Source organism: Hippocampus zosterae, chromosome 21 (genome assembly GCF_025434085.1).
Source record: "Hippocampus zosterae strain Florida chromosome 21, ASM2543408v3, whole genome shotgun sequence".
NCBI lineage: Eukaryota > Metazoa > Chordata > Actinopteri > Syngnathiformes > Syngnathidae > Hippocampus > Hippocampus zosterae.
Window position 1 is genome coordinate 1779724 of NC_067471.1, and position 11699 is coordinate 1791422.

The window sequence follows — 11699 nt, forward strand, 5'->3', positions numbered from 1 at the left end:
GTTCCCGTCTGAGAGAATGTTCAGCCACACAGTGAGCACGAAAAAGCTTTCTCACCAGTGTGGGTTCTTGTGTGTATTTTTAAGATTTCCTTATGAGAGAATCTTTGGCCACAGATTGAGCAGGTATAAGGTTTCTCATCAGTGTGGCAAATCCTATGACTCTTCAAACTGCTCGCATAAGCATAACTTTTCCCACATTGGGGACATTTACAGCGTTTGCCAGTTTCACATGTCACATCAGGCCCAGATGATTTATCATCAGTCTTAGTAGAGTGTGCCGTTATGTCATCACCACCTGATGGTGGAGATTGGAGGCCGTCTGCTTGTGATCCTCCATCAACCTGTGATGTCATGTGTTTAAATGAGCTGCTGTCTGAGGCCTCGCCCCTCTGCTCGCTTCACTTTGACTCTCATCTTCACTTTTTAAAGGTCCACCAGTCAATGGCAGCTTGTAGATATTTTGCTCCTCCTTCTCATTGATGTAAGGAGGATTTCCCTCATTCCCCTTGGTGTGAAGGTTCTCTTCCTTCTCCTCTTTGATGTGAGGGTGCCCTTCGTCCTACTTTTTAATGTGGGTGGGGGGGGAATCTGGCTCCTGCTGCCCAGGACCAACATCTTCACTGACGTCTTCAAGACACATGAGGATAAACACAAAAGGTTTGGTCATGTCAATTCTCATGTTTAAACTTAAGGAACTGAAGAAGTTTGTTGAAGTGACCTTTGGTAATTTCTGACTGCCGGTGGGATGCATCAACGCAGCCTACATGTACAATAATTCGATGGACAGATGGTGGGAGTAGATGAAGCAGGCTGGGGAGTTTTGCGAGGATGATGGGAACAGTGGCTCCGGGGAAGCAGTGTGTTGTTGCGTTGAAGAATCTGAGGATTCGGGTTATGGAGTCACCAACAATCAGGGTGGTCGGAGGAAAAAGGGGGCGAAGTGGACAGGCAGGGGTGGGTGAAGGGAGAGTGGATCCTGGCGCAGGTTCAATCTGTGGCGGTGAAGTGGAGGGGGAAGTGTGCGGGAGTAGACCAGGGCAGTGCGCTGCGGGGCCGGAGTGAACTGAGGGATAGAACGGCGGTGAGCAATGGAGGAGAAAGGGTGGACAGCATTTTCTGACACAGGTTCGTGGGGGGTGGAGCTGGACATGAACCTGGGCTTGGCACCTAGTCGTGCCCAGGTGTCATCTGGATCGACGAGTGGCAGGGAGTCTTCGGGTGCGGGATCAGGAGTGGTGGTCTTGTCAACTGTGGGAGAAGCAGGTTTGGCGGCAGCAGCTGTGTCGGTGAAAGATGGCAACTCTGGTTGTCCAGGACCGAAGATGATTGTGTCCATCTGCAGCTCAGCATCTCGGATATAGTGAAGTGTGGAGATTCTCTGCTCCAGTTCAGCAATCTTTTTGGCAAGGCGGATGCAGCTGCTGCAGCCGGACGTAGAGGCAAGAGGAGGCATGCGTAGAGTATGGTGTAGGTCGACTGGTGTTTTAGCTAGCAGTGGGTGGTCTGGCTAGCAGCGAGTGGTTTGGCTAGCAGCGGGTGGTTTGGCTAGCAGCAGGTTTAGCATGCAGCAGATCGTTTGGCGAGCAATAGGTCGTTTGGCTTCCACCGTTGAGCGAGTTGGTTCGTGCTCTCTCTCGCCGTTCGCCGTCATTCGGTGGCTCGCTCGCTGGTGCTCACCCTCGCCGATTCGCCGTTGCCCGGTAGCTCGCCGTTCGGTGGCTCGCTAGCTGGTACTCTCCCTCGCCGTTCGCCGTCGTTTGGTGGCTCGCTAGCTGGTGCTCTCCCTCGTCGATTCGCCGTCGCCCGGTAACCCGCCGTTCGGTGGCTCGCTAGCTGGTACTCTCTCTCGCCGTTCGCTGTCGTTCGGTGGCTCGCGAGCTGGTGCTCTCCCTTGCCGATTAGCCGTCGCCGTTCGTTGAAGTAGAAGATTGATTTGGCTTTGGATATTGAGTCCTTGTAATGGAGAAAGTGGGTAGTGTACATTTCTTTATGAATGGCGAGTCCAGTTTTTCTATATAATCTTTCAAGTTGACGGCCTTTTGATTTAAGTTGTCTGAGGGTAGGGGTAAACCAGGGTGCTGTTTGGTTGAAGGAGACAGTTCGGGTTTTGAGTGGGGCCAGGGTATTGAGAATGTTATGGAGGTTTGTATTGTAGTGTGTCAAAAACTCATCTGTTGTAGAAAGACAATCAGCACTGGGGAGGTTGTTGATAAGTGATTCTAAATTGTCCGCGTTAATGTCCTTGATTTTACGGAAATGTATAATGCGTTGTGGGTTAGATTTGAAAAATGACAGGTTAACATTGAATGAAAGCAGTAGATGATCTGTGTATGGGAGGAGATCGGTTTTACAGTTTGTTGGTGATAATCCAATACAGCAGATCAAGTCCAGAATATGTCCTTTACTGTGTGTGGGAAAGTTGACATACTGTTGAAAACCAAAACTGTCCAGACAGGAGGTAAAGTCTTTGGTGAGTGAGTTATGGATATTGTCCATGTGTATATTAAAATCTCCTAAGAGAATCACATTTGGTGATAGTGTATACAGATGAGTGAGGAGTGTAGTAATGTCAGTGATAAAATTCTTGTTTGGTTTTGGTGGACGGTAAATAGTGGCAATCAGTGTGGGAGTTGATCCAGAGAGTTGTATAACTGTAGCTTCAAAAGATAAAAAAGCAGGCACATTTACAGGTGCAAATTTCCAATCCTCGCGCAGAATCACCGCGAGGCCGCCTCCCCTCCCAGTCGTGCGCGGCACAGCGTGATAAACAAAGCCCGGTGGAGTAGCTTCATTAAGACTACCATAATCATTTGGCTGCTGCCAGGTGTCAGTCAGACACAGAATGTCAAACTCACGGTCTGTCAGGAGGTCGTGGACGAACTGGCCCTTGCTCGTAAGGGAGCGGATGTTCAGTAGGCCAACGTTGATAGCAGTGCAGCTGCGAGCGACCGCGATGCTATCCGACCTCGGGACGCATGTCAACACAGAGGCATCCGCACGGCGTCCGGTGTTCTTCCGTGGGTGGCGAGCGGTGGACCAGAACGACCTGATGGAGCTGGAGTTGTCGTATTGATAGTTTCGGCGTGAGCCCCGGTGAGTGCACCTTCGCCGGGACACGTAAAGGATGTCCGGGTGTTGGAGCAGAGCAGGCGGTGGTGGACCGTGTGGATTAAAGTTGAGTTTGAGCTAGGTGGCTGCATATTGGTGAAGCGCTTCCAATGGGTGGTGGAAAACACACAGAGCGAACCAGCAGAAAGCAAGCCACTCACAGCTGATCGACATAGCCGGACCGGCGTAATGAAGTCGGGAAGCAGCAACAGGTAGCAGGTAAGCTAGCCGCTAGCCGCAACTCAACGACAACTCAATACTCGATGACAGGTAATGACAGTTCGGCCGATCGAGTGTGGATTGATCATTGTTCACTCGGTGACCATAAAAGCAGGTCGACATAAAATGTGTCGGCTATAAAAGATCAAAAAATTGACATAAAAATGGACTTAAAAATCAAAAAATCACGGGGAGTAGCGGCGTCCAAAACTCGCCAGCGTTCACTCCGGAAGTGACGTGCTCAACAAGGATGTGTATGCGTGTACGCGTATGTGTAAGTTGAGCTATATTTCATTCTTTTGTTATTTTATTTTTATTTTATGTTACTGCAGATACAATGTGATGCAGTAGTGTACTTCTACTGATTTTGAAGGCAAATGATGGTTATCACGGACGAGAGTTTTTCATTTTCTGGTGTCTGCGCATTGGTATCACTGCTTTTGCCAGTAACTGTGTTTCAATCAACAGCGGAGGATATACAGGGGGCTGCGTTATCGTCGATGACGGAGAGTAGCCTTGTCCGGTTCCGGCGTGACACCTCCTGGAGGGATGGCGATCCCACCTATATAGACACAATTGGGGTTCCTCGTGGCGTGCCAGATGAGTATAAGTTGGTTAACCAGATTGCTGCCGACTGGGAATCCATTTTCATTTGGGTTACCCCTAATAAGAATGTTGACAGGATCAACTACCGCCACAACAATGTCCAGAAGCTCGGAAATTTTATTGAGGAAGCCGTTTTGGCTATAAAAGAGCAATTGGCGGCCACCTCCCTGATGGCGTTTCAGAACCGCATCGCGGTTGATATGCTCTTGGCAGAGACCAATGGAGTATGTGCGATGTTTGGTGACCAGTGTTGTACGTTCATACCTAACAACACCGCGCCTGATGGCGCCCTCACCAAGGCCATTGAAGGCCTCCGCACCCTGAATCTCAAAATAAGGGCCCATTCCGGCGTGAATACGTCCTTCTGGGCGGAGTGGTGGCATAAGGCCTTCGGAGAGTACAAGGATTTGGTGTTTTATGTACTAATCTCTTTTGCTCTTTTTGCAGCTGTCTTGACGTTGTGTGGATGCTGTTGCATTCCCTTATCAGAGTGCTGCTTATCCGGCTTATTACTACAGCTGTCGCGCCCACGACGTCTAAAGTGAATGAGATGGCAGTGATTCTGAGGTTGATTATGCCTCTTCGGGTGATGACGTGATTTCGCTTCGGCATCAGGGGATCATGGATGGTTTTTAGTCGTTTTGCTCCCTGTCCCTAGGGGTAACTATGTTTGCGTGTGCAGCATGACTCCGCTGAATAAAGTCCGTCGGGAAGGTTCTGTGTGGTGTTACGAGCAAATGTAGGATGAACAGGGTGGATGTTGGATTTATTATTTTTTAGTAATCATACATTCGCGTATTATTCGATTGATTCTCCCGTCGTCAATTTATGCTTGCAAACAAGAATGCTTCTGCCTGTCATGATAGTTTGATTTTGCTTGCAAAGAAGAACGCTTATGCTTGCAATCATTAGTTGGCTTTGCCTGCAATGAATAGCGCTTATGCTTTCAATAAAGATATATCCTTTATTATTTACTCACATCTATAATCATTATATATTCTTCATTATATGCTCACTTTTGCTTGCTGTACTGTGTGAAAGGTTAGGGTCGCAACCACCTTTCCGAGGACATGGTTGGGAAGAGATAACTGTTAAGACTAAACAGTGAGCAAGGGTGAACAGTGAATGGCGACATAAACACGAGCTGCAACGTGATGTTTATGTGACATTTGCACACATGTACGTAAATTGCACTCACATACACACACATAGTCAAACAAGTTCAGTGTGTGTTCAACAGCCCCCACCCTTTAGGTTGGACACACCTATGTAGTAGCTTTCCCAATAAATGAGGAGGTGAAGGGGGAGATCGTTAGGGTTACGTGCCGAGAATTGAAACCGAACGCTTCTCCTCGTTCCCTCCTGGTACGAGAATCGAGTCTCCTGTCTCCTCCTTTTGGTTATTCCTGAGTGTCAAATTGGACCAACCTGACAGATGTCCAGGCGATAGTCCCTCATATTCTTCAGCACCTGGTCCATGCGACCAGACTGGAACATTGTGCGCACATTCCAGGTGCCTACTCTGTTGTTGGTTTTGGTTCTAAAGATCGGGGTCATCAGGGGTCGGGCTACCTACCGGATTTCACCCGGCCCCGTCATAGATACATCCAAGGATGTGCCGTCTCTTCTTCGCCGTGGTTTACCGGAATGGTGTAGTGTAATTTGGAATTCCCTCTCTATTCCTGTAGATGGCCTTAGAATGTCCACCTGGCGTCAGTGACACGATTCTATTCTATATTTGCGGGTCAGGGAGAATTCAGTTTCAGCAATGTGTGCAATCCTATAATAAGGTATTGTGGCTGTTGCCGTCCATCACTGTTAAGGAATTATTCCGCTAGAAGTAGTAGTAGAACATTGTTGATGAATTTCATCTTGCTATGAGAACCATTGACACTAGTCTCTGTCCTGAACATCTGCTTGTACTTAAACAAAGAATGTATTGTGAAGTCTGGGCCCTAATTCCCCTTGAGTGATTAACAGCCCCCTGGCTATCTTCTTTCCGTCGCCCACATCGTAAAAGTCCCTGAAGGCTGTCAAGTGCCTTCGAAGAGTAAACCTAATCTCAAGATTTGTGAACCAGCGGATATGGTCTGCACTTTGTCAAAATGCCAACATTGAACTTTGCTTGACTTTCTTTGTTTCAGGTTTTTACATACGGGGAAGGACTGCCCGCCCCTACTTAACATAATTAACATACTATGCCTATATGTACGTGTGACTGTAGTTGCTCGGGGCTTCCTGATAAAATCTGAGACTCACAGGAGCCCGAATCGATTCCACTCTGACATTGGTAGAATAAAATCTTTCCCCAATCAGCCGTGGTCCCTGAAGTGCTCATTCGTCGGGAAACAGCCACCGATCACCGAGTGTTTTTTGAAGACCAGCGAAGCAGCAAAAAACATATACCACAATGGCTTCCTCTAGTCGTTTCTGTAACAGGTTTTTGTTTTACAGGGTGAGGTTGTTAACCTCACGCCCAACCCCCAACCTGGAGGACCAGTTGGATGCAGTTTAACGTCATACCCAGGACATATATATAACATTAATAATAACATTAATGATAAGCGAATGTATGATAACTAAAAATAATCAACATATCAACAAGATATTTCCTTTTGGCTTGCAGTTCCTAACAAGCAAGCAGTGGATGAGGCAGTGGTCAACATGATCATCAGGGACTGTCAACCACTCAGCATTGTTGAGAATGAAGGTTTCAGGGAGTTCCTGAAGCTTATTATGTCCTCGTATGCTCAACCAAGCAGGAAGGTATGTTTAAGAAATGTTATATTTTTGTATTAACCATAAAAGTGTATTTTATTGGTGAAACAGTATTTGTATGGTTATTTTCAGACCATCAAGGACTTGGTGAGCCAGAGATATGAGAAGGAAAAGGAGAAAACAAAAAGGACCTCCAGAGCGCCATTGCTGTTACTTTAACGGCGGATATGTGGACATCTATGAATATGGAGGCATATCTAGCTGTGACTGGCCACTATGTGGATAAAGAAAGCCATGAACTCCAATCATCTGTCTTGGGAGTGCGCCATTTTCCTAAGAAACATACTGCAGAAAACATTGCCGCGGTTAAAAGGAGCTTCATGGAGGAGTCAGTCATAGCAGGAAAGGTCAGGTGTCTTGTCACTGATGCAGCAGCAAACATATCATGTGCTCGACTGCTGCAAATGCGGCACACAATTTGTGTAGCCCATTCCATGAATTTAATTGTGAGAAAATCATGTGATCAAATCCCAACAATAATGGAAATACGCAACAGAACACCACATATAGTGACATATCGAGTGTGACTGCTAAAGATAAGCTCACTCAAATACAGCAACAGCTGGGAACACCGGCCCATAAATTAATAAACAGGGTGCCAACACGATGGAACAATACCTACCAAATGTTTGAAAGAATGAACAGAAGGAGGCAGTCTGGGTGTGACTGGCCTCATTAAAAACTGACATCACTCCACTGACTCCAGAAGATCATTGACAAAATGCTCAGGGTTCTTGCTCCTTTTGACCAAGCCACAAGAGAACTGTCTGAGGAAAAAAGGGTTTCTGGGTCAAAGGTCATTCCCTTGATGAAAATGATCCACAATGAGCTTCTATGTCAGGCCACAACACTGACAACAACAGCTGCTCAACAACTGGCTGAAAACCTGAGGAAGCAGCTAATTGATACTACTTGCAGCATGGAATCACTCAGTGTGATGACACTGGCAACACTATTAGTTCCCAGATTTTAAAAAAAATGATTTGTTAGTCTCGTAAGAGGGAGCACATAACTCCTACTCTGGCATCCCTTCACTGGCTCCCCATTCATTTTAGAGTTATTTTTAAGATCCTCCTCTTTGTTTTCAAATCTCTGAATAATCTCGCGCCACCTTACCTCTCTGAGCTCATCCGCCCCTACAGACCTGCCCGGCGGCTCAGGTCTGTTGACCAGACATTACTAGAGGTACCAAGAACTAAACAGAGGCTCAGAGGGGATCGAGCCTTTTCTGTTGCTGGTCCCTCTCTCTGGAATGACCTCCCACTGAACATTCGTCAAGCCTCCTCGCTGCCCATCTTCAAAGCCCTCCTCAAGACTCACTTGTATTCTTTGGCATTCGACTCAGCATGACTTAGACTTGTTCTTGGTTTTACTGTTTGGTGCTTTCTACCGCCTTTATTACCGATTTGTCTCACTATTTATTGTGCATGTTAAATTGCTCCATGTACAGCACTTTGTATGCAGCGATGGCTGTTTGAAAGTGCTCTATAAATACTGTTGACTTGACTTGACTTGACTTAACAAAAGGCAAGTGAAGCAGTGAAGAGACTGCAGTTGGAGTGTCCAATAGAAATGAGGAGCCAAGAGCCTGACGCAACAGAAGAAGAGCCTGGCCCTACCTCATCACATGGGTCAGAATCCAGTTCAGGTAAGAAAACACATTTCTTTGTGTTTATTTGTATACTTCTGTGGCACTTTGTCATGTGATAATGAACAATTGTTTAACTTTTTTTAGGGCACAATCTCTGGAAAACATTTGATATGGAGGTTGCAGAGACCCAGAAGACCTCAAATGCAACAGCTGACTCCATAATTGAAGTCCAACGCAACCTGGCAGAAGCAAACACACCCAGAAACCAAGACCCTTTACAATGTTGGAAATGGAACCAGAAAATATATCCACGTCTGCATCAATTAGCACTTAAAACTCTCTGCTCACCACCATCATCTATACCATGCAAAATAGTATTTTGGAAGGCTGGGGAGCTGGTGTCTCAGAGGAGAAATCGCCTTTGAGCAAAGACACTCCAAAAACGTTTGTTCCTGAATAAAAATTCAAAAACAAATGACTTGATTGTCTTTTATTTCATGTGATTTAACGGTGAACAATATTTTCTACATAAGTTAAGAATTGTAACTCTGAATTTTTGCTCAAATTTGTTATATTTGACATACCAACTCACTTTAGCATTTACACAAACAAGGGATTTCTTTGCCTGCAATTATTTTATAGCTACTGCAGGGGTCACTATTGGGTGACCAATTGAGAGACAGTACTAATACAGTGCCGACAGTTTGTGTAATGTGTCAATACACTCCTTGAGGTATCATCGTCAGCATTGCTGAGTCAAATGCCAAAGAATACAGGTGGGTTTTAAAGATGGGCAGTGAGGGGGCTTGCCGAATGCTCAGTGCGATGTCATTCCAGAGAGAGGGACCCGCAACAGAAAAGGCTCGATCCCCTCGATCAGTTTAGTTCTTGGTACTTCTAATGTCTGGTCCACAGACCTGAGGCGCCGGTCACGTGTGTAGGCGTGGATGAGCTCAGAGAGGTAAGGTGGCGCAAGGTCATTTAAAGATTTGAAAACAAATAGGATCTTAAAAATAACTTTAAAATAAATGGGGAGCCAGTGAAGATATGCCAGAGTAGGAGTTATGTGCTCCCTCTTACGAGTACCAGTCAAGAGGCGAGCAGCAGCATTCTGGACGAGCTGGAGGTGATTAACGGAGTATTGGCTGACTCCGAAGAAAAGGGCATTGCAGTAATTGAGCCGGGATGTGACAAAGGCGTGAATTACTGTCTCAAGATTACTGTCTCACAATCGTTGTATTATGAACAGCTTTGGCAAGTTTCAGGAGAAGAATTCTGTGATTTACTGTGTCGTATGCAGCAGTCAGGTCTACAAAAACTGCACCAGTAATTTGCTTGGCCTCAAAACCATCCTCGATGTACTGAGTGAGGTTTAATATTTGGCTACAGCATGATCGCCCTGGACGAAATCCAGCCTGGTCTGGCGATAGTTGTTGTTCCACTGTAGGGTACATTCGGGCCATTATCATTTGTTCATATAATTTGTAGAGGATGCATAGGAGTGAAATGGACGATAGCTTTTTTTATTCTCTGGGTTTACCAGGTTTTAGCAGGGCCACGCTAAAACCTGGCCGTTGCTCTTCGCCATATCTTCGGGATCTTTCGGCTTGCTGCACAGTTGTTGAAGAGACACATCAGAATACACACTGGTGAGAAACCTTTTGCCTGCTTGGTGTGTGAGCAAAGATTCTCCCGGAAGGAAAGCTTAAAATGTCACACAAGAACCCATACCGGTGAGAAACCTTTTGCCTGCTCGTTGTGTGGCCGAAGTTTCTCAGAGACGAGATACTTGAAAAATCACACTCAAAGGCACACTGGTGACAAACCTTTTGCTTGCTTGATGTGTGAGCAAAGATTCTCCCGGAAGGAAAGCTTAAAATGTCACAGAAGAACCCACACTGGTGAGAAACCTTTTGCCTGTTCAGATTGTGGCCGAAGATTCTCTCAGAAGGGAAAATTAATTCATCTCACAAGAATCCACACTGGTGAGAAACCTTATGCCTGCTCAATCTGCGGCCAAAGATTCTCTCATAACCCAAGCTTAAACACACACACAAGAACTCACACTGGTGAGAAACCGTTTCCCTGTTCAGATTGCGGCCAAAGATTCTCTCAGAAGGGAAACTTAACAATACACACAAGAACACACTGATGAGAAACCTTTTTCGTGCTCAATATGCAGCCAAAGGTTCTCCCATAATACAAGCATAAAAATACACAAAAGAACACACGCTGGTGAGAAACCTTTTGCCTCCTCATTTTATTGCTGAGGATTCACTTGGAAGGGAAGTTTAAAAATACACACAAATACACACTTTTGTGAAAAAAAGATTATCTCTGAAAAAAGACTTAAGAAGGCACACAAGTCCCCACATGAGTGAGAAACCTATTTCCTGTTCAGTTTGTGGCCAAAGATTCTCTGAGATGGGAAACTTAACAAGGCACCCAAGAACCCACACTGGTGAGAAATCTTTTTCTTGATCAGTTTGTGGCCAAAGATTCTCTTGGAAGAGAGTCTTGATAAAAACATCCTCTTGCATGTTTCACATTAAAAAGCAGAAGTGTGATGACAACGAAGTTTTCACCTCTCATCTGAGCAGGCTTCTCTTCACTTCATGCACCAAGGTGCATGATATTTTATGTGCTCTTCCTTGACTCCATTAATTTCTTTCTTTCGTCATGAATGAAAAAATTGAGCTTTGTCATCGGGGTTATAATACTTCTGGATTCTTCATGATAGTTAGTTTTCGAGATATGTATTTTATCTTTTTTTTTTACCATATGCATCCATCCATCCATCCATTTTCTGTTCCGCTTTGTCCTCACAAGGGTCATGGGAGGTTGCTGGAGCCTATCCCAGCTGTCTTCAGGCAGTCGGCGGGGGACACTCTGACCCGGTTGCCAACCAATCGCAGGGCACATGACCAACCAACCGCTCTCACACTCACACCTAGGGGCAAAAATTCAATCAGCCTGCCATGCATGTTTTTGGAATGTGGGGGAAACCGGAGTACCCGGAGAAAGCCCACGCAGGGGAGAAAATGCAAACTCTACGCAGGGAGGCCAGAGCTGGAATTGAGCATGGTACCTCTGCACTGTGAGGTCAACATGCAAATAGACATTATCCATTTTGTTGTGAAATGTATGATGTTGCGAGTCGGATTGTTGATTGAGACTGTGTTGCTTGCTGGCCAATAAAATTCTCTCTGTGAAAAAAGCTTGTATTAGCACAGTCTTTTTCAATCTCACCGGCACAATATTTGTGAGTGTATTTGTAATTTGACATACAATAGCGTAAAATGTCATGAGGAATAAACAGTCAGGATCACACATGCCGGATCGGTCGAGGCCCGGAAAAACAACAACCGCGCTACCCACTGATTTGCCCCAGGGTGGG

The 11699-nt window shown here is 45.8% G+C and overlaps 2 protein-coding genes across 2 annotated transcripts in view; both read left to right on the forward strand.

Annotated features, from left to right (window-relative positions):
* Window positions 1-7671, forward strand: part of LOC127593732 (uncharacterized) — a 31986-nt gene extending 24315 nt beyond the window's left edge. Inside the window, exons 4-5 of the mRNA XM_052055349.1 lie at window positions 6560-6699; window positions 6784-7671. Coding sequence (XP_051911309.1) covers window positions 6560-6699; window positions 6784-6870 — 227 coding nt within the window. The 3' untranslated portion in view covers window positions 6871-7671. The remainder of the gene's footprint in view (window positions 1-6559; window positions 6700-6783) is intronic.
* Window positions 7672-9866: 2195 nt separating this feature from the next.
* LOC127594071 (gastrula zinc finger protein XlCGF49.1-like) lies at window positions 9867-11136 on the forward strand (the record flags this gene model as incomplete). The annotated part of the gene is made up of 1 exon (XM_052055977.1): window positions 9867-11136. A coding segment is annotated over one exon (588 nt), but the record flags the coding sequence as incomplete, so codon positions are not given.
* Window positions 11137-11699: the final 563 nt, after the last annotated feature.